The 23,145-nt window shown below is 38.3% G+C and overlaps 2 protein-coding genes and 1 pseudogene across 2 annotated transcripts; all 3 read right to left on the bottom strand.

The window, feature by feature from the left end:
- Positions 1 to 2,428: 2,428 nt before the first annotated feature.
- On the bottom strand, positions 2,429 to 3,861 carry LOC110931744 (annotated as a pseudogene).
- Positions 3,862 to 7,060: 3,199 nt separating this feature from the next.
- On the bottom strand, positions 7,061 to 8,496 carry LOC110931738 (probable indole-3-pyruvate monooxygenase YUCCA10). Its single transcript, XM_022175122.1, has 4 exons — positions 7,882 to 8,496; positions 7,538 to 7,771; positions 7,328 to 7,450; positions 7,061 to 7,234 (listed from the first exon to the last, which is right to left on the bottom strand). The coding sequence occupies exons 1-4, from the start codon at positions 8,494 to 8,496 to the stop codon at positions 7,061 to 7,063; spliced, it is 1,146 nt and encodes a 381-aa protein (XP_022030814.1).
- Positions 8,497 to 11,940: 3,444 nt separating this feature from the next.
- Positions 11,941 to 23,145, bottom strand: LOC110931732 (probable indole-3-pyruvate monooxygenase YUCCA10). The gene is made up of 5 exons (XM_022175116.1): positions 22,531 to 23,145; positions 22,187 to 22,420; positions 22,015 to 22,099; positions 12,206 to 12,243; positions 11,941 to 12,114 (listed from the first exon to the last, which is right to left on the bottom strand). The coding sequence occupies exons 1-5, from the start codon at positions 23,143 to 23,145 to the stop codon at positions 11,941 to 11,943; spliced, it is 1,146 nt and encodes a 381-aa protein (XP_022030808.1).

Genomic DNA, 23,145 nt, shown 5'->3' with positions numbered 1-23,145 from the left:
CGCTACCAGAGGGTTACTCCGTTTTCAGAGTGGGGTGGTCTCATTGGTCCACGCCTCCTTTTTTTGTTTTCTTTTTAACATAAAACAAAACCATTGATAACCAAACACAACCAAGGGACATCTGATAAGAAACTGTAGGTGTTAGGTGGCGCTGATGATTTCAGTTGCGGTGGGGACGTTTTGCCAGATAGAGACAGAGAGAGGTTGGGCATTGTAACATTGGTGGAAACATAATTGTGGCAGTCGGCGGGGGTGGCAACCGGTGAACGAAAGTTGTTATTGGTTGAGTAGTTCTTAGATGTAATAACAGAGTACATAGAGTGTTTGGGAGGCCAGAAACGACAACGTAATGGTATTGCAGTGGTAGAATCCCCTTGGTCATGTGTTTTGTGGTTGTTGGCGACGACAAAGAGTTGAAGAAACTGATATGGGTGAAATAGAGAAAGTGCGTGTACGTGTTTGTGTGTGTGTGTGTGTGAAAGAGTAGACGGTGGAGGTGGTGCTGGTTAAGAAAAACCAGCGGCTGGATGTGAGTAGGCAAAATGCTAAGGCTGAAATGTGGATTCCATCATTATATTATCAATTTAATATAGACATAGTAATGTTATTATATATAATTTCTATTGTTATGACATGTTCATCCAAATGATAATATATTTTCTAAAATGTTACTATAAAATAATTCAAATCATTTTTTTTATTTTAATAACGTTTTTCTAAAGCTAACATAATATATATTAACACCATTACTCATTTCATTTTTAATGAATCGAAGAGAGAGAGAGAGAGAGAGCAAAGCTTAATATATGGAAATTTGAGACGCGCAGTCGGCTCTTGGATTTTCGTCTTTTTTATAGTTAAATAATAAAAAAAGTAATAAACCGAACACGTTTTGACATCCCTTTAGGTATATATAGATAAACTTTTAGGCATGTTATAGCTTTTATTTTATGAGTTCTCTCTTTCGTTAGTAGCTAATACAAATTGTGTAATATGCATATTAAATATAGAAAATGTACTTTCAAAATATAAACAAACCGGTAAAAGAAAAGGGAACTCATATCGGTAGTATCAGTATGATATTTCTTTCTACAAGTTTCTATTGATGTAAAACACGTATTCCCATTATTTTGGGCATATAATTACTTCACTCATATTGGTAGTATCAATACTGATATTCCTTTCTACAAGTTTCTATTGATGTAAAACACGTATTCCCATTATTTTGGGCATATAATGACTTCATTTTCTGTGTTTTTCTTTGGGATGATGTTGTTATACTAATTGTCTATGTCGTATTGATGTCGTAACAAAACAACCATTACCAAACGAAATTCCACCGCAACGCGCGACAGATTTTACTAGTGAAGTATAATACATATTATTAAAATTATAACCACATATAGAATTAGAGGAAGGTTAACGTACATTATGGCTTAACGTACATCACGTACGACAGGTAATTACGCAGTTCATTTTAAAATCACGCATGTTATAACTCAAAAATCCAAAATCACGCATGTTGAAAAACAATAATCACGCTTGTGAAAACATTAATCACGCATGTTATAGAACAAATCACGCACGTTGTTGTACGTGAAGTACGTTAAGCCGTAATGTACGATATACTTTTTCTATAGAATTAAATATGAAAATATATTAGTCACTGGGGCTCGGTTCAAATGAAAACCACCACGAGTTGTGAGAACTGTGAGAACTTTTTCTTCCCACGCGAGTTGGGCCAATTTTTTTTTTGCACAAACCTAGATGAAGATATTATAAACACATCTGAAAGAGAAAGTAAAAAAATTGTCGAGTCTGTAGTTTTGACTGATGCAAGTTTTTTTACGCGCTGATGTAAATTTTGTATGAAGATAAATATTTTTTATGCTAATGTAAATGTGGGTATGCGGCATTTTTAAATTTTTTTTTCCTGAAACAAGTGATTATTTTAATACTTTTGAGAAAAAAAATCGGAAAAAAAACCTTATGGATGGCCTAGTTCTCACAGTTCTCACAACTCAAGGTGGTTCTCATTGCAACTTTAGAGATAAACTAAAGGTAAACAAGTACAATGTTGTAAATTGTTATTATAACCTAACATAAAACCAAACAATTGATAAACTAACGGAAACCGAGTACAACTTTGTAATTTGTCGACTCCGCCATAACGCGCGGTTAGCCCAATGCTAGTATTGGTAATGTTTAACACTAAATATAATTCATCATTGGATCACATAAAAAAATCATAATAAATTTGAATGAATGGATCATATCCTTGACCGTTTATGTAAATATGGAAAAAAACTTAATATCAATAAATGTAATAAATAAAAAAAAGTATCTAATGATATTAATGCATGATTAAAAGGAAATAAGCATTTAGATCATAAAGCCACTAAACTATCACATATTTTTTGATACAAGCTCATTTCCCATCAACAATACGGAAGATATCATTAGCAATATTCTTAGCATCGTTTGAGATTCCAAATAATCCAGCACTAGCAAATCCAACACAATAAAGACCATTTTCTCCTTTCCAATGGTTAGGGCTTTTGTGTTTTGGCATTCCTTTTTCATTGAACAGACCTCCATCTTCCTAGATTAGACAAACAAAAAAAGAACATTAAGATTAACGAAAAAAACACAAAAGGTTAAGCTACGACATAAAATGTAGTAACTTCAATTACCTTAAGCCATTTCCGTACGGTGCTTTTAAAACCAGTAGCAAAGACAATGGCATCAAATTGCCTCTCTTGACCATTTGTAAATTTGATAATATCACCTTGTATATCTTTAATAGACGTCATAACCTTAAGCACACAAAGAAGATTATGAAATTAGTATTTGTTGTTTAGAAGTCATTTGATTTGATATGAAAACATTATCACAATGTTTACCTTAATGTCTCCTGTTTTAATCTTTGAAATTGTTCCAACATCAATGACAGGTGATCTCCCTGTTTTTTTTTAAGCAAGAATGGTCCTTTAAGTGGCCTTTGTATTCCAAATCTCCCAAGATCTCCATACAACAACTTACTTAACACTAAAACCATCTTATCCACAATTGTGCACCGAATATATTTTAAAAAATACATTCCAAGTTGCACTAACTCCTTGTTAAGCACATGTATCTGCCACAACAAAAAACAGAATGTTAAAATATACCAAATACATTTTTCTAAATCTAATACACCAGTTTTTCAAATTCAAACAACACGCGGGAGAACATTTAGTTGTTTACCGGGCTACGAACAACAACTGATGTTTGAGCACCCCAATTGCACAAATCATATGCAATTTCCATCCCAGAATTTCCGGCACCAACAACAAGCACATCCTTGTCTCCAAATGTCTTTCCATTTTCATACTCACTTGAGTGGATGACTAACCCTTTGAAGGTATCCAAGCCATAAACATTCGGAATAAAGCCTTCGCTATTTTCACCGGTTGCCACCACAAGAAACTCACTTACATACTCCTCGACCAAACCCGAAACATTATTTTGGGCGGTAACCACCCATTTTTGTGCACTCTTGTCATACCATGCACTCTCGACACTACGTTGGTACAATGGGTCTACATTAAAATGATAAACATAGTTTTTCAAGTATTGCACAAACATATTTTTTGGTACAAATGTGGGTGCAGACAAAGGAAATGGCATATGAGGAAGTTGACAAAAGTTTTTGGCTAAGTGAAGCTTTAAACGATCATAAGCCTTCTTTTGCCATAAAGATGCATAACAATCTTCCCTTTCAAGAACAATATTTGGGATTGAAAGAAGATTGAGACATGCTGATGTTGCAATGCCAGCAGGTCCTGCTCCAACTATCATAACAATGGTTTCTTGCTTCATTTTCTCAAGCTCTTTGATTGGTTTTTAGTAGTGAGTATTGTATGTGTTTGGATGCATTATGCAATGTGTATACCCTTTATATAGGAATAGAAATTTAGATGAAGAGTGTAAAATATATTTTCTTAAAATCATTTTTGGTTATTCAAATGTCTTCCCGCGTAAATTTAAAAAATATCGTTATTGTTCAATGAATTGTTCCATCTTTAATGGAAACAAAATTTGAAAATTTATGTTTCAATACTTTATTCAACCATTCTATGCATGTATCTTGCATAAATTATTACATCATGTTCACACTAGACTTATGATCGTTTAGCAAATTGTTCCCTTTTTGTTAGAAACTTCATCTGACTTGAATATTAGTGTTCATAAGGTGCTAATTAATGCATGTATGTATCTTACAATCTTGTAATTACATTTTTTTCTTTATATCAAAGACAAACATTAAACACTTAAACATAGGAATTTTAATCACTAGTATTAATCGTTATTAAAAGTAAAGTATATTATGTTAAAATTAGAATTACTAAATTATACATTGTATTCAAATGGTGCGTTTTATAAAGAAAATTTTCAAATAGGAAATTATCTTGAAGAGGATATGATATATGTGAAGTAAAAAATTTATTAAGTGAGTTTTGCGTGTATAAAGCGTATGAACTATCCACGATGCGACTCATGTATTTTAAGAAAATAATATATGTGTCGCTAAATTACAATTGGATTTTAGATGCAATGTCAAAACAACTTGTATAGACCATTATATTCCTATAATTTATTCATGTCTCACACTACTTTGACAACTTTGACGCATTATTGTAACTAGGTTAGATGTACATATAATAACTTGCCTAGCGCAACAAGGCAACAACCACAGCTGGGACTGTCTTAGGACAGATTAAAGAGCATTGGGAAAAAGGCGGGTTTTTCGATCAATTGAGGCTGCTGCCACTGGACAAAGTTGATCGAACCTTCACATGTATGTTAGTATGTGTAAATTCACTAAATTGTATGTCGCTACCAGAGGGTTACTCCGTTTTCAGAGTGGGGTGGTCTCATTGGTCCACGCCTCCTTTTTTGTTTTCTTTTTAACATAAAACAAAACCATTGATTGACCAAACACAACCAAGGGACATCTGATAAGAAACTGTAGGTGTTAGGTGGCGGTGATGATTTCAGTTGCGGTGGGGACGTTTTGCCAGATCGAGACAGAGAGAGGTTGGGCATTGTAACATTGGTGGAAACATAATTGTGGCAGTCGGCGGGGGTGGCAACCGGTGAACGAAAGTTGTTATTGGTTGAGTAGTTCTTAGATGTAATAACAGAGTACATAGAGTGTTTGGGAGGCCAGAAACGACAACGTAACGGTATTGCAGTGGTAGAATCCCCTTGGTCATGTGTTGTGTGGTTGTTGGCGACGACAAAGAGTTGAAGAAACTGATATGGGTGAAATAGAGAAAGTGCGTGTACGTGTTTTTGTGTGTGTGTGTGTGAAAGAGTAGACGGTGGAGGTGGTGCTGGTTAAGAAAAACCAGCGGCTGGATGTGAGTAGGCAAAATGCTAAGGCTGAAATGTGGATTCCATCATTATATTATCAATTTAATATAGACATAGTAATGCTATTATATATAATTTCTATTGTTATGACATGTTCATCCAAATGATAATATATTTTCTAAAATGTTACTATAAAATAATTCAAATCATTTTTTTATTTTAATAACGTTTTTCTAAAGCTAACATAATATATATTAATACCATTACTCATTTCTTTTTTAATGAACCGAAGAGAGAGAGCAAAGCTTAATATATGGAAATTTGAGACGCGCAGTCGGCTCTTGGATTTTCGTCTTTTTTATAGTTAAATAATAAAAAAAGTAATAAACCGAACACGTTTTGACATCCCTTTAGGTATATATAAATAAACTTTTAGGCATTTTATAGCTTTTATTTTATGAGTTCTCTCTTTGGTTAGTAACTAATACAAATTGTGTAATATGCATATTAAATATAGAAAATGTACTTTCAAAATATAAACAAACCGGTAAAAGAAAAGGGAACTCATATCGGTAGTATCAGTACTGATATTTCTTTCTACAAGTTTCTATTGATGTAAAACACGTATTCCCATTATTTTGGGCATATAATTACTTCACTCATATTGGTAGTATCAATACTGATATTCCTTTCTACAAGTTTCTATTGATATAAAACACGTATTCCCATTATTTTGGGCAGATAATGACTTCATTTTCTGTGTTTTTCCTTGGGTTGATGTTGCTATACTAATTGTCTATGTCGTATTGATGACGTAACAAAACAACCATTACCAAACGAAATTCCACCGCAACGCGCGACAAATTTTACTAGTGAAGTATAATACATATTATTAAAATTATAACCACATATAGAATTAAATATGAAAATATATTAGTCACTGGGGCTCGGTTCAAATGAAAACCACCACGAGTTGTGAGAACTGTGAGAACTTTTTCTTCCCACGCGAGTTGGGCCAATTTTTTTTTTGCACAAACCTAGATGAAGATATTATAAACACATCTGAAAGAGAAAGTAAAAAAATTGTCGAGTCTGTAGTTTTGACTGATGCAAGTTTTTTTACGCGCTGATGTAAATTTTGTATGAAGATAAATATTTTTTATGCTAATGTAAATGTGGGTATGCGGCATTTTTAAATTTTTTTTTCCTGAAACAAGTGATTATTTTAATACTTTTGAGGAAAAAATCGGAAAAAAAAACCTTATGGATGGCCTAGTTCTCACAGTTCTCACAACTCGAGGTGGTTCTCATTGCAACTTTAGAGATAAACTAAAGGTAAACAAGTACAATGTTGTAAATTGTTATTATAACCTAACATAAAACCAAACAATTGATAAACTAACGGAAACCGAGTACAACTTTGTAATTTGTCAACTCCGCCATAACGCGCGGTTAGCCCAATGCTAGTATTGGTAATGTTTAACACTAAATATAATTGATCATTGGATCAGATAAAAAATCATAATAAATTTGAATGAATAGATCATATCCTTGACCGTGTATGTAAATATGGAAAAAAACTTAATATCAATAAATGTAATAAATAAAAAAAAAGTATCTAATGATATTAATGCATGATTAAAAGGAAATAAGCATTTAGATCATAAAGCCACTAAACTATCACATATTTTTTGATACAATCTCATTTCCCATCAACAATACGGAAGATATCATTAGCAATATTCTTAGCATCATTTGAGATTCCAAATAATCCAGCACTAGCAAATCCAACACAATAAAGACCATTTTCTCCTTTCCAATGGTTAGGGCTTTTGTGTTTTGGCATTCCTTTTTCATTGAACAGACCTCCATCTTCCTAGATTAGACAAACAAAAAAAAAGAACATTAAGATTAACGAAAAAAACACAAAAGGTTAAGCTACGACATAAAATGTAGTAACTTCAATTACCTTAAGCCATTTCCGTACGGTGCTTTTAAAACCAGTAGCAAAGACAATGGCATCAAATTGCCTCTCTTGACCATTTGTAAATTTGATAATATCACCTTGTATATCTTTAATAGACGTCATAACCTTAAGCACACAGAGAAGATTATGCAATTAGTATTTGTTGTTTAGAAGTCATTTGATTTGATATGAAAACATTATCACAATGTTTACCTTAATATCTCCTGTTTTAATCTTTGAAATTGTTCCAACATCAATGACAGGTGATCTCCCTGTTTCTTTTTTAAGCAAGAATGGTCCTTTAAGTGGCCTTTGTATTCCGAATCTCCCAAGATCTCCATACAACAACTTACTTAACACTAAAACCATCTTATCCACAATTGTGCACCGAATATATTTTAAAAAATACATTCCAAGTTGCACTAACTCCTTGTTAAGCACATGTATCTGCCACAACAAATAACAGAATGTTAAAATATACCAAATACATTTTTCTAAATTTAATACACCACTTTTTCAAATTCAAACAACACGCGAGAGAACATTTAGTTGTTTACCGGGCTACGAACAACAACTGATGTTTGAGCACCCCAATTGCACAAATCATATGCGATTTCCATCCCAGAATTTCCGGCACCAACAACAAGCGTATCCTTGTCTCCAAATGTCTTTCCATTTTCATACTCACTTGAGTGGATGACTAACCCTTTGAAGGTATCCAAGCCATAAACATTCGGAATAAAGCCTTCGCTATTTTCACCGGTTGCCACCACAAGAAACTCACTTACATACTCCTCGACCAAACCCGAAACATTATTTTGGGCGGTAACCACCCATTTTTGTGCACTCTTGTCATACCATGCACTCTCGACACTACGTTGGTACAATGGGTCTACATTAAAATGATAAACATAGTTTTTCAAGTATTGCACAAACATATTTTTTGGTACAAATGTGGGTGCAGACAAAGGAAATGGCATATGAGGAAGTTGACAAAAGTTTTTGGCTAAGTGAAGCTTTAAACGATCATAAGCCTTCTTTTGCCATAAAGATGCATAACAATCTTCCCTTTCAAGAACAATATTTGGGATTGAAAGAAGATTGAGACATGCTGATGTTGCAATGCCAGCAGGTCCTGCTCCAACTATCATAACAATGGTTTCTTGCTTCATTTTCTCAAGCTCTTTGATTGGTTTTTAGTAGTGAGTATTGTATGTGTTTGGATGCATTATGCAATGTGTATACCCTTTATATAGGAATAGAAATTTAGATGAAGAGTGTAAAATATATTTTCTTAAAATCATTTTTGGTTATTCAAATGTCTTCCCGCGTAAATTTAAAAAATATCGGTTATTGTTCAATGAATTGTTCCATCTTTAATGGAAACAAAATTTGAAAATTTATGTTTCAATACTTTATTTAACCATTCTATGCATGTATCTTGCATAAATTACTACATCATGTTCACACTAGAGTTATGATCATTTAGCAAATTGTTCCCTTTTTGTTAGAAACTTCATCTGACTTGAATCTTAGTGTTCATAAGGTGCTAATTAATGCATGTATGTATCTTACAATCTTGTAATTACATTTTTTTTTCTTTATATCAAAGACAAACATTAAACACTTAAACATAGGAATTTTAATCACTAGTATTAATCGTTATTAAAAGTAAAGTATATTATGTTAAAATTAGAATTACTAAATTATACATTGTATTCGTATGGTGCGTTTTATAAAGAAAATTTTCAAATAGGAAATTATCTTGAAGAGGATATGATATATGTGAAGTAAAAAATTTATTAAGTGAGTTTTGCGTGTATAAAGCGTATGAACTATCCACGATGCGACTCATGTATTTTAAGAAAATAATATATGTGTCGCTAAATTACAATTGGATTTTAGATGCAACGTCAAAACAACTTGGATAGACCATTATATTCCTATAATTTATTCATGTCTAACACTACTTTGACAACTTTGACGCATTATTGTAACTAGGTTAGATGTACATATAATAACTTGCCTAGCGCAACAAGGCAACAACCACAGCTGGGACTGTCTTAGGACAGATCAAAGAACATTGGGAAAAAGGCGGGTTTTTCGATCAATTGAGGCTGCTGCCACTGGACAAAGTTGCTCGAACCTTCACATGTATGTTAGTATGTGTAAATTCACTAAATTGTATGTCGCTACCAGAGGGTTACTCCGTTTTCAGAGTGGGGTGGTCTCATTGGTCCACGCCTCCTTTTTTTGTTTTCTTTTTAACATAAAACAAAACCATTGATAACCAAACACAACCAAGGGACATCTGATAAGAAACTGTAGGTGTTAGGTGGCGCTGATGATTTCAGTTGCGGTGGGGACGTTTTGCCAGATAGAGACAGAGAGAGGTTGGGCATTGTAACATTGGTGGAAACATAATTGTGGCAGTCGGCGGGGGTGGCAACCGGTGAACGAAAGTTGTTATTGGTTGAGTAGTTCTTAGATGTAATAACAGAGTACATAGAGTGTTTGGGAGGCCAGAAACGACAACGTAATGGTATTGCAGTGGTAGAATCCCCTTGGTCATGTGTTTTGTGGTTGTTGGCGACGACAAAGAGTTGAAGAAACTGATATGGGTGAAATAGAGAAAGTGCGTGTACGTGTTTGTGTGTGTGTGTGTGTGTGAAAGAGTAGACGGTGGAGGTGGTGCTGGTTAAGAAAAACCAGCGGCTGGATGTGAGTAGGCAAAATGCTAAGGCTGAAATGTGGATTCCATCATTATATTATCAATTTAATATAGACATAGTAATGTTATTATATATAATTTCTATTGTTATGACATGTTCATCCAAATGATAATATATTTTCTAAAATGTTACTATAAAATAATTCAAATCATTTTTTTATTTTAATAACGTTTTTCTAAAGCTAACATAATATATATTAACACCATTACTCATTTCATTTTTAATGAATCGAAGAGAGAGAGAGAGAGAGCAAAGCTTAATATATGGAAATTTGAGACGCGCAGTCGGCTCTTGGATTTTCGTCTTTTTTATAGTTAAATAATAAAAAAAAGTAATAAACCGAACACGTTTTGACATCCCTTTAGGTATATATAGATAAACTTTTAGGCATGTTATAGCTTTTATTTTATGAGTTCTCTCTTTCGTTAGTAGCTAATACAAATTGTGTAATATGCATATTAAATATAGAAAATGTACTTTCAAAATATAAACAAACCGGTAAAAGAAAAGGGAACTCATATCGGTAGTATCAGTATGATATTTCTTTCTACAAGTTTCTATTGATGTAAAACACGTATTCCCATTATTTTGGGCATATAATTACTTCACTCATATTGGTAGTATCAATACTGATATTCCTTTCTACAAGTTTCTATTGATGTAAAACACGTATTCCCATTATTTTGGGCATATAATGACTTCATTTTCTGTGTTTTTCTTTGGGATGATGTTGTTATACTAATTGTCTATGTCGTATTGATGTCGTAACAAAACAACCATTACCAAACGAAATTCCACCGCAACGCGCGACAGATTTTACTAGTGAAGTATAATACATATTATTAAAATTATAACCACATATAGAATTAGAGGAAGGTTAACGTACATTATGGCTTAACGTACATCACGTACGACAGGTAATTACGCACGTTCATTTTAAAATCACGCATGTTATAACTCAAAAATCCAAAATCACGCATGTTGAAAAACAATAATCACGCTTGTGAAAACATTAATCACGCATGTTATAGAACAAATCACGCACGTTGTTGTACGTGAAGTACGTTAAGCCGTAATGTACGATATACTTTTTCTATAGAATTAAATATGAAAATATATTAGTCACTGGGGCTCGGTTCAAATGAAAACCACCACGAGTTGTGAGAACTGTGAGAACTTTTTCTTCCCACGCGAGTTGGGCCAATTTTTTTTTGCACAAACCTAGATGAAGATATTATAAACACATCTGAAAGAGAAAGTAAAAAAATTGTCGAGTCTGTAGTTTTGACTGATGCAAGTTTTTTTACGCGCTGATGTAAATTTTGTATGAAGATAAATATTTTTTATGCTAATGTAAATGTGGGTATGCGGCATTTTTAAATTTTTTTTCCTGAAACAAGTGATTATTTTAATACTTTTGAGAAAAAAAATCGGAAAAAAACCTTATGGATGGCCTAGTTCTCACAGTTCTCACAACTCAAGGTGGTTCTCATTGCAACTTTAGAGATAAACTAAAGGTAAACAAGTACAATGTTGTAAATTGTTATTATAACCTAACATAAAACCAAACAATTGATAAACTAACGGAAACCGAGTACAACTTTGTAATTTGTCGACTCCGCCATAACGCGCGGTTAGCCCAATGCTAGTATTGGTAATGTTTAACACTAAATATAATTCATCATTGGATCAGATAAAAAAATCATAATAAATTTGAATGAATGGATCATATCCTTGACCGTTTATGTAAATATGGAAAAAAACTTAATATCAATAAATGTAATAAATAAAAAAAAGTATCTAATGATATTAATGCATGATTAAAAGGAAATAAGCATTTAGATCATAAAGCCACTAAACTATCACATATTTTTTGATACAAGCTCATTTCCCATCAACAATACGGAAGATATCATTAGCAATATTCTTAGCATCGTTTGAGATTCCAAATAATCCAGCACTAGCAAATCCAACACAATAAAGACCATTTTCTCCTTTCCAATGGTTAGGGCTTTTGTGTTTTGGCATTCCTTTTTCATTGAACAGACCTCCATCTTCCTAGATTAGACAAACAAAAAAAGAACATTAAGATTAACGAAAAAAACACAAAAGGTTAAGCTACGACATAAAATGTAGTAACTTCAATTACCTTAAGCCATTTCCGTACGGTGCTTTTAAAACCAGTAGTGTCACACCCCCAAAATCCACCCGCGGATAACACCCGCTTCGAGGGCGTGACTGACCAGGATCCAGCCACCAATTATACTGAATAACTAAATAGATAACAAAAGTAATACTTACTAACCATACGATTAGCAAGTGTTAAGTTTAGAGTTCAAAGTCTTAAGTTCAGAGTAAAATGTAGCGGAAGCATAATTAAACAGTTTTGAACAATGTTCATAAGGCAAGCATGATAAATGCCCAACACACGGGCAGACGACCACTACACATCCCAAGCAGCTGCTCCAGTCACTGGCCACCTGCAAAGCATGCAGTAAGGGGTCAACAATAATGCTGAGTGAGTTCACTAGTTGTCCAGTTTTAATTACCAAAAACTTGTTTCCCCAGTTAATTTACCCGTTTATACATGCCATGGGGAGCTACCCCAAAAGTTAGCGACTAAACTGTTTTTCCAATACCGAACACTAGGTAACCGTTTGCGTTTCCGCAGGATGCCCCGATGTCAATGTTCTATCATCATTGACGGATGCCTGAGTACATTAGTTCACGACCGATCCCATACCATGGCACGGTGTGAGGCTGGTAAGACCTAAATAGCGCTATCAACTAATAACCCGTTCGCCTGGCACCGGCGACTAATCGGTATTATGTAGTAGGGACTTGAGTGATAGAGTTGCGTTTAGTGCCGTTGGTTGCATTCCGTATAAACAGTAATTAACTAAAAAGGGTTTCCCAATACAAGGGAAGATAAAGTAAGTTTGTTCCCAATAACTAGGGAAGGAATGTAGACGGTATCCCCTTTACAAGGGGATAGGGTTGTTTTAGTCTCGTGTCCCAAACCACCGGGACGCATGCTTTTAAGTTGTGAACTCACCTTGGGTTGCTCGGTATGATACGTTACTTGGTTAAGTATGTTGGTCACCACGTCCTAACATGGTTACCAAGTATGGGTCAAGTTGGGTACAAGTAAACACGTATAAACACACTTAACATAAATGCAAACAACCACAGTAGCAGGTATACATGCAGCCCAGTCAACAGAAAGTCCAACATACAACAGTGGGGTTATTGGGCCTAAACAGTAACAGATACTCAAGCAGTCCAGTTAACAGATAATCCAACAAGTTCTTTGGCCCAATAACAGCCCAGTCGAGACAAGGGTGACTCGCAACCAAGGTTGCGACTCGCAACCGAGGTCTCGGTTCGTCATGCTTTGGTTACGACTCGCAATCAGAGATTCCGACTCGCAACCGGCGGTTCCGACAAAGCAGTTGTGGTTACGACTCGCAATCGGATCGATACGCGTTGATTACGACTCGCAACCGGGAGGTCTCGACAAATCCTGCTGTGGTCTCGAGTAGCAACCAAAGGTTGCGACTCGCAACCGTGATTACGTGCACATAAAACAGTTTCTAGAACCTGCAAAACAGTACTAGCCAATAGGATTTCATTTTCATGAGAATTATGTACTATACCCACTAAACATGTTTGTTTGTCTGATTTCTTACCAAAACAGATCAAAAACCATAATATTTGAATGTTCATAACATCTTCATACATGTTCTTCATTTATTCAAACAATGTTCAAACAATATTCAAAACCACATTCATCATTTATAACCCAAAATCATGCATAAAGTCCCCGACCCGAGCCCTTAATATCAATCGGACAATAAACAAAGAAGACCATTCAACCTAAACAATATAACATATCCTCTTATTGGTAACATGAATCACATAGCTAGCACTTAGTCCGAAACATATAACCGATCTAACCAAACATCATAACAACCGGAAAAACACTCTATTTTGTCTAGCAAGAACAACAACAACAACCATAATCAAGCATCATTTAGTAACAAGCAAATATAAACAACATCATCATCACTAACCGGTTCAAGAGTGACACAAAGGTGTTCAAGTTGGTGATGGATTGGAGCCTTCGAGTGATGATTCCAAGCTAATCCAAAGGGTGCTCTTGTTGGTCGGATCCGAGAAGGAGAAGGAAAGGAGAGGAAGGTGATTCTTTGAGGGTTTTTAGGGTTTTAGTGAGAGAGATGAGAGGAGAGTGTGAGAGTGTTGTGAGATTTGTAAAAATGGTTAAGGGAAGGGAGGGTTGGCTTATATAATGTACCGAGTTGGGCTAGGGGGGGTTCCGGGTTGGGTTCTCGGTCACAAGGCCCTAACCGGCCCACTGCTACTGTTCACTCGAGACCAAGGGGTCTCGAGTTGGGTCATGGTTTCGGCTCCTATCTACATATATACATATATATCACAAATACATATACACACATAACATGTAACTCAATAGTTCAGATTTTTATTTAATGACATATTTACACGTAAGTTACATCACAAAGGTTCCCCGGGAAAATCCGAAGTGTCACATTATCCCCAAGTTTTAGGAACTTTCGTCCCGAAAGTTAAGGCAGCCACTGTCAAGCTAACGTTAGTGAAAGCGTTTCAACGGGGTGTCACATCATCCCCCCGTTAGTTTGGAATTTCGTCCCGAAATTCGGTTGTAGCTTCAGTGCTGGGGTTTTCGTTTGGGAACAACTGGGGATACTTGTGCTTCATCTGGTCTTCCCGCTCCCAGGTATACTCTGGGCCACGTCGCGAGTTCCAACGGACTCGTACAAGAGGTATCTGGCTACGTTTGAGGATTTTGATCTCTCGATCAGTGATCTCAATTGGTTCCTCTGTAAAGTGTAGCCGTTCATCAATCGTCAGTTCCTTGAAAGGGATCACAAGTGTTTCATCCGACAAACACTTCTTCAGGTTAGATATGTGGAAAACGTTGTGTACCGCACTCAGTTCTTCAGGCAGGTTCAATCTATAAGCGACCTTACCGATCTTCTCGGTAATTTCGAATGGTCCGATATATCGTGGATTAAGCTTGCCCCGTTTACCAAAGCGAACCACACCCTTCCAGGGTGAGACTTTAAGTAGAACCCGGTCACCGACCTGGAATTCCAAGGGTTTCCTACGCTTATCAGCGTAACTCTTCTGACGGTCACGAGCTGCCGCCATGCGTTGTCTGATCTGGGCAATCTTTTCCGTTGTATCTACCACCATCTCTGGGCCCGTGATTTGACTACCACCGATTTCCGCCCAGCAGAGAGGTGACCGACATTTACGACCGTACAATGCCTCAAAAGGTGCTGCCTGAATACTGGTGTGGTAGCTGTTGTTGTAAGAGAACTCTACTAGCGGTAGATGCTTCTCCCAATTCTTGCCAAAATCGATCACACACGCTCTAAGCATGTCTTCTAGAGTTTGGATGGTACGTTCGGACTATCCATCCGTTTGCGGGTGATAAGCAGTGCTCATGTCCAAACGTGAGCCAAAGCATTTGTGCATAGCTTGCCACAATTCCGAAGTAAAACGAGCGTCTCGGTCGGAAATAATCGAGGTTGGCACTCCGTGCCTCGAAACTACTTCCTTTAAGTAAATCTCTGCCAAGGTAGAAAACTTGTCTGTTTCCTTAATAGCCAGAAAGTGCGCGGACTTGGTCAATCGATCTACTATTACCCAAATAGCATCATTTCCGCGTTGAGACCTAGGTAGCCCTGTAACAAAATCCATGGAAATTTGCTCCCATTTCCATTTCGGGATTTCCGGTTGTTGGAGTAGACCTGCTGGCTTCTGGTATTCTGTCTTGACTCTCGCGCAAGTCAAACATTTGCTAACGTATGTTGCTATGTGGGCCTTCATACCAGGCCACCAGTATGTAGTCTTCAAATCATGGTACATCTTGTCCGAACCAGGATGTACTGAGTAGCGGGACTTGTGGGCTTCATCCATCACGAGTTCACGTAAATCTCCGTAGAGTGGAACCCAGATGCGCCCTGTTACATAGTAAGCACCATCTTCTTTCTGTTCTAGTTGCTGTCTCGACCCTCGCAGAGACTCAGCCCTGATGTTTTCCGGCTTCAATGCTTCGACTTGAGCATTTCGAATCTGGGTAGGGAGGTTAGACTGGATGGTAAGTTGTAATGCTCGCACGCGCTTCGGTACAGTGTCCTTTCGGCTGAGGGCGTCTGCCACGACATTGGCTTTGCCCGGATGGTATTTGATGGCGCATTCGTAGTCATTCAAGAGTTCGACCCATCGACGTTGTCTCATGTTCAATTCCTTTTGCCTAAAGATATGCTCGAGACTCCTGTGATCGGTGTAAATAGTGCACTTGGTACCGTACAGGTAATGTCTCCATATCTTAAGAGCGAAGATCACTGCTCCCAGTTCCAAGTCATGCGTCGTGTAGTTCTTTTCATGCGTCTTGAGTTGTCGAGAGGCGTAGGCAATAACTTTCTAGCGTTGCATTAGCACGCAACCGAGCCCATGAATAGACGCATCGCAGTAAACCACAAAGTCGTCAGTGCCGTCAGGCAACGAGAGAATAGGAGCGCTACAGAGGTTATCCTTAAGCCTCTGAAAAGCAGATTCCTGTGCTGCATTCCACTTGTAGGCGACGCCTTTCTGAGTGAGTATCGTGAGGGGTTGTGCAATCTTTGAGAATCCCTGAATGAATCTGCGGTAGTAGCCCGCCAAACCCAAGAATTGGCGAACTTCAGTGGGAGTCTTAGGCGTAGGCCAGTTCTTTATTGATTCGATCTTAGCGGGGTCGACGTGAATTCCGTTCTTATTAACTACATGGCCGAGGAAATGGACTTCTCGAAGCCAGAAGTCACATTTAGAGAATTTGGCGTACAGTTGCTCGTTGCGAAGGAGTTCGAGGATAAGGCGTAGGTGCTGTTCATGCTCTTCTTGACTTTTCGAATAAATCAGGATGTCGTCGATAAACAAAATCACAAATTTGTCGAGGTAAGGCTTACATACGCGGTTCATAAGATCCATGAACACTGCCGGCGCGTTGGTCATTCCAAAAGGCATGACGAGGAACTCGTAATGACCATAACGAGTCCTGAATGCAGTCTTGGAAATATCTTCATTACGAACTCTCAGCTGATGATAGCCTGATCGCAGGTCAATCTTTGAATAGTAGCTCGATCCTTGCAACTGATCGAATAGGTCGTCGATGCGCGGGAGAGGGTAACGATTCTTGATGGTAACCTTGTTCAACTCACGGTAGTCGATGCACATTCGGAATGTGCCATCCTTCTTCTTGACAAAGAGTACTGGTGCTCCCCAGGGTGATGAACTAGGACGGATAAATCCTTTATCCAAAAGTTCTTGTAGTTGCGTGGAGAGTTCCTTCAGTTCTGCAGGGGCTAGACGGTACGGCGCACGAGCTATGGGTGCTGCTCCGGGAGCTAGCTCGATTTGGAATTCGACCTGACGGTGGGGAGGGAGTCCAGGTAGTTCCTCAGGAAATACCTCGGGATAATCGCGTACTACAGGAAAATCTTCAATCTTCTTTTCCTTTTCGTGGGTGTTGGTGACAAGTGCTAAGATAGCGGTGTGCCCTTTCTGCAAACACTTCTGGGCTTTTAAAAGCGAGATAATGCCTGTGACTTCTCCACCTTTGTTGCCTTTGACGATGAGGGGTTGACCAGAACGGCGAGGTATACGAACTGCTTTCTCTTGACAGAGGATCTCAGCGCGATGTTTGGATAACCAATCCATACCAATGACGACGTCGAAGCTTCCAAGTTTGACAGGGAAAAGATCGATACTAAACGTGTGACCAGACAATTCTAGTGTGCAGTCGTGGATCATGTGCGTGGCCTCGATGTTCTTACCATTAGCTATCTCGACAGTATGCTTAGAACTTAATAACGCAGGCGGGTGCTTAAGTTTCTTACTAATGCGAAGGGATACATAACTGGCATCGGCACCGGAATCAAATAACACAGAAACATAACGATCATCAAGTAGGAACTTACCCGCCACGACGTTGGGATCGTTCCTTGCTTCACCAGCTCCAATCACGAAAGCTCTTCCCCTTGCATTTCCAGCATTGTTGTTTTGCTCATTGTTCCCAGCTCCCTGATTGTTGTTGCGATTCTGATTCAGTTCAGGGCAATCCTTTCGCATGTGCCCTGTTGCCCCACATTTAAAACATGCTCTGTTGTTTCCCTGCTGCTGTTGCTGTTGGGGTTGTTGCTGATTCTGTCTTGCCGGGAACTGACTTCTACAATCCTTTGCTTCGTGCCCCATCTTGTGGCATCGCTGACACTGACCCTTGTTGCATGCCCCATTGTGGTGCCTGTTACACTTGTTGCACTTAGGGTAGTTTCCCCGGTAGCCACCCTGTTGCTGAGTGCCTTTGTTGTTGTCAGTTTTCCTTTGCTGAGCTGGGGCCTGAGTAGAGTTAGCATCCTTGCTTTGATTTCCTTCCCACTTACGCTTGTTGTCACTAGAAGTTCCGACAGTAGCACTGATTCTTTTGGGCAACCTGCCCTCTTCCACAGCCTGATCAGTGAGTTTGTGAGCAAGTCGAACGATCGGCTGAATGGTAGTGTGGTTAGCTGAAGTTACATGGCTTCGAATTTCTGGAGCCAGACCCTTGATGTACAGTTCGATTCTTCGATACATAGGTCGAGACATGTTTGGACAAAGAGCAGCATAGTCGTTGGACAGCTTGGTGTAGGTCTCAATCTCTGACCCAACCATCTTGAGTTCATAGTACTCATTTTCCAGCTTGTGGATGTCATCCCTGTGACAGTACTCTTCCTTGATCATATCCTTGAAATCTTCCCACGCAGTAGCGTTTGCAGTCTCCAAACCAAGCATCTGAATTTGCGCCTTCCACCATGAAAGTGCGCTTCCCTCTAGAGTACCAGTAGCAAACTTCACCCAATTCGCAGGGGACATTCGCAGACAGCGAAGACAGCTTCGACCTTCTCGATCCAGTGCAGGAGACCTATGGCACCCTCAGTGCCACTGAATGGAAGAGGCTTGCAATCCATGAAGGTCTTGAAGGTACAGACACGTGGTTGCACAGGTGCAGGCTGACCTGTTGTGAGGAGTGAAGCGAAATAGGTTTAGAGGCGAAAAGACGATGTGGCGGTAGGATCTAAACATCCTAAAACATCGAGTTTACCTATAGGGTGAGCTGCGAAAGCTGCAGCCACAGTGTTGAGCAGGTTAGTGAACTGAGCCTGAGTCATGTTGACGTTTCCTCGTCCGCGTCCACTCATTGTCTTCATAACCAGAAAACATAGTATGAGTGTGTGATAGCGAGAATAAGATAGAAGAGAGAAGATGTATCTATCTAATCAGGCAAACCAGTACGTATAGTAAAGCGGAAAGCATAAGACAATTAAGCAAGTAACTATGGGTCCGAGCTATGAGGTCAGATAAGTCGAGCCTTGTACTTGGAGTGTAGTGTCGTCACGAGTCACGGGTTATAGTCTGGTTTTTCTCAAAAAGATTTTTCCCCTTTTTAAAACCAAGTTCACTATAACCAATGGCTCTGATACCAATCTGTCACACCCCCAAAATCCACCCGCGGATAACACCCGCTTCGAGGGCGTGACTGACCAGGATCCAGCCACCAATTATACTGAATAACTAAATAGATAACAAAAGTAATACTTACTAACCATACGATTAGCAAGTGTTAAGTTTAGAGTTCAAAGTCTTAAGTTCAGAGTAAAATGTAGCGGAAGCATAATTAAACAGTTTTGAACAATGTTCATAAGGCAAGCATGATAAATGCCCAACACACGGGCAGACGACCACTACACATCCCAAGCAGCTGCTCCAGTCACTGGCCACCTGCAAAGCATGCAATAAGGGGTCAACAATAATGCTGAGTGAGTTCACTAGTTGTCCAGTTTTAATTACCAAAAACTTGTTTCACCAGTTAATTTACCCGTTTATACATGCCATGGGGAGCTACCCCAAAAGTTAGCGACTAAACTGTTTTTCCAATACCAAACACTAGGTAACCGTTTGCGTTTCCGCAGGATGCCCCGATGTCAATGTTCTATCATCATTGACGGATGCCTGAGTACATTAGTTCACGACCGATCCCATACCATGGCACGGTGTGAGGCTGGTAAGACCTAAATAGCGCTATCAACTAATAACCCGTTCGCCTGGCACCGGCGACTAATCGGTATTATGTAGTAGGGACTTGAGTGATAGAGTTGCGTTTAGTGCCGTTGGTTGCATTCCGTATAAACAGTAATTAACTAAAAAGGGTTTCCCAATACAAGGGAAGATAAAGTAAGTTTGTTCCCAATAACTAGGGAAGGAATGTAGACGATATCCCCTTTACAAGGGGATAGGGTTGTTTTAGTCTCGTGTCCCAAACCACCGGGACGCATGCTTTTAAGTTGTGAACTCACCTTGGGTTGCTTGGTATGATACGTTACTTGGTTAAGTATGTTGGTCACCACGTCCTAACATGGTTACCAAGTATGGGTCAAGTTGGGTACAAGTAAACACGTATAAACACACTTAACATAAATGCAAACAACCACAGTAGCAGGTATACATGCAGCCCAGTCAACAGAAAGTCCAACATACAACAGTGGGGTTATTGGGCCTAAACAGTAACAGATACTCAAGCAGTCCAGTTAACAGATAATCCAACAAGTTCTTTGGCCCAATAACAGCCCAGTCGAGACAAGGGTGACTCGCAACCAAGGTTGCGACTCGCAACCGAGGTCTCGGTTCGTCATGCTTTGGTTACGACTCGCAATCAGAGATTCCGACTCGCAACCGGCGGTTCCGACAAAGCAGTTCTGGTTACGACTCGCAATCGGATCGATACGCGTTGATTACGACTCGCAACCGGGAGGTCTCGACAAATCCTGCTGTGGTCTCGAGTAGCAACCAAAGGTTGCGACTCGCAACCGTGATTACGTGCACATAAAACAGTTTCTAGAACCTGCAAAACAGTACTAGCCAATAGGATTTCATTTTCATGAGAATTATGTACTATACCCACTAAACATGTTTGTTTGTCTGATTTCTTACCAAAACAGATCAAAAACCATAATATTTGAATGTTCATAACATCTTCATACATGTTCTTCATTTATTCAAACAATGTTCAAACAATATTCAAAACCACATTCATCATTTATAACCCAAAATCATGCATAAAGTCCCCGACCCGAGCCCTTAATATCAATCGGACAATAAACAAAGAAGACCATTCAACCTAAACAATATAACATATCCTCTTATTGGTAACATGAATCACATAGCTAGCACTTAGTCCGAAACATATAACCGATCTAACCAAACATCATAACAACCGGAAAAACACTCTATTTTGTCTAGCAAGAACAACAACAACAACCATAATCAAGCATCATTTAGTAACAAGCAAATATAAACAACATCATCATCACTAACCGGTTCAAGAGTGACACAAAGGTGTTCAAGTTGGTGATGGATTGGAGCCTTCGAGTGATGATTCCAAGCTAATCCAAAGGGTGCTCTTGTTGGTCGGATCCGAGAAGGAGAAGGAAAGGAGAGGAAGGTGATTCTTTGAGGGTTTTTAGGGTTTTAGTGAGAGAGATGAGAGGAGAGTGTGAGAGTGTTGTGAGATTTGTAAAAATGGTTAAGGGAGGGGAGGGTTGGCTTATATAATGTACCGAGTTGGGCTAGGGGGGGTTCCGGGTTGGGTTCTCGGTCACAAGGCCCTAACCGGCCCACTGCTACTGTTCACTCGAGACCAAGGGGTCTCGAGTTGGGTCATGGTTTCGGCTCCTATCTACATATATACATATATATCACAAATACATATACACACATAACATGTAACTCAATAGTTCAGATTTTTATTTAATGACATATTTACACGTAAGTTACATCACAAAGGTTCCCCGGGAAAATCCGAAGTGTCACAAGTAGCAAAGACAATGGCATCAAATTGCCTCTCTTGACCATTTGTAAATTTGATAATATCACCTTGTATATCTTTAATAGACGTCATAACCTTAAGCACACAAAGAAGATTATGAAATTAGTATTTGTTGTTTAGAAGTCATTTGATTTGATATGAAAACATTATCACAATGTTTACCTTAATGTCTCCTGTTTTAATCTTTGAAATTGTTCCAACATCAATGACAGGTGATCTCCCTGTTTCTTTTTTAAGCAAGAATGGTCCTTTAAGTGGCCTTTGTATTCCAAATCTCCCAAGATCTCCATACAACAACTTACTTAACACTAAAACCATCTTATCCACAATTGTGCACCGAATATATTTTAAAAAATACATTCCAAGTTGCACTAACTCCTTGTTAAGCACATGTATCTGCCACAACAAAAAACAGAATGTTAAAATATACCAAATACATTTTTCTAAATCTAATACACCAGTTTTTCAAATTCAAACAACACGCGGGAGAACATTTAGTTGTTTACCGGGCTACGAACAACAACTGATGTTTGAGCACCCCAATTGCACAAATCATATGCAATTTCCATCCCAGAATTTCCGGCACCAACAACAAGCACATCCTTGTCTCCAAATGTCTTTCCATTTTCATACTCACTTGAGTGGATGACTAACCCTTTGAAGGTATCCAAGCCATAAACATTCGGAATAAATCCTTCGCTATTTTCACCGGTTGCCACCACAAGAAACTCACTTACATACTCCTCGACCAAACCCGAAACATTATTTTGGGCGGTAACCACCCATTTTTGTGCACTCTTGTCATACCATGCACTCTCGACACTACGTTGGTACAATGGGTCTACATTAAAATGATAAACATAGTTTTTCAAGTATTGCACAAACATATTTTTTGGTACAAATGTGGGTGCAGACAAAGGAAATGGCATATGAGGAAGTTGACAAAAGTTTTTGGCTAAGTGAAGCTTTAAACGATCATAAGCCTTCTTTTGCCATAAAGATGCATAACAATCTTCCCTTTCAAGAACAATATTTGGGATTGAAAGAAGATTGAGACATGCTGATGTTGCAATGCCAGCAGGTCCTGCTCCAACTATCATAACAATGGTTTCTTGCTTCAT

This window comes from Helianthus annuus, chromosome 1 (assembly GCF_002127325.2).
Source record: "Helianthus annuus cultivar XRQ/B chromosome 1, HanXRQr2.0-SUNRISE, whole genome shotgun sequence".
NCBI lineage: Eukaryota > Viridiplantae > Streptophyta > Magnoliopsida > Asterales > Asteraceae > Helianthus > Helianthus annuus.
Note: the sequence above shows the minus strand (reverse complement) of the source record. Positions and strands in the feature narration are given on the sequence as shown.

Excerpts from the sequence above, each read along its gene's own strand:
- LOC110931738 (XM_022175122.1), bottom strand. The coding sequence starts at position 8,496 with ATGAAGCAAGAAACCATTGTTATGATAGTTGGAGCAGGACCTGCTGGC. Across the intron at positions 7,772-7,881 it reads CAGTTGTTGTTCGTAGCCCG|ATACATGTGCTTAACAAGGA; the intron begins GTAAACAACTAA and ends TTGTTGTGGCAG. Across the intron at positions 7,235-7,327 it reads CCGTACGGAAATGGCTTAAG|GAAGATGGAGGTCTGTTCAA; the intron begins GTAATTGAAGTT and ends TGTCTAATCTAG.
- LOC110931732 (XM_022175116.1), bottom strand. The coding sequence starts at position 23,145 with ATGAAGCAAGAAACCATTGTTATGATAGTTGGAGCAGGACCTGCTGGC. Across the intron at positions 12,244-22,014 it reads ATTTGATGCCATTGTCTTTG|CTACTGGTTTTAAAAGCACC; the intron begins CTACTTGTGACA and ends GGGGGTGTGACA. Across the intron at positions 12,115-12,205 it reads CCGTACGGAAATGGCTTAAG|GAAGATGGAGGTCTGTTCAA; the intron begins GTAATTGAAGTT and ends TGTCTAATCTAG.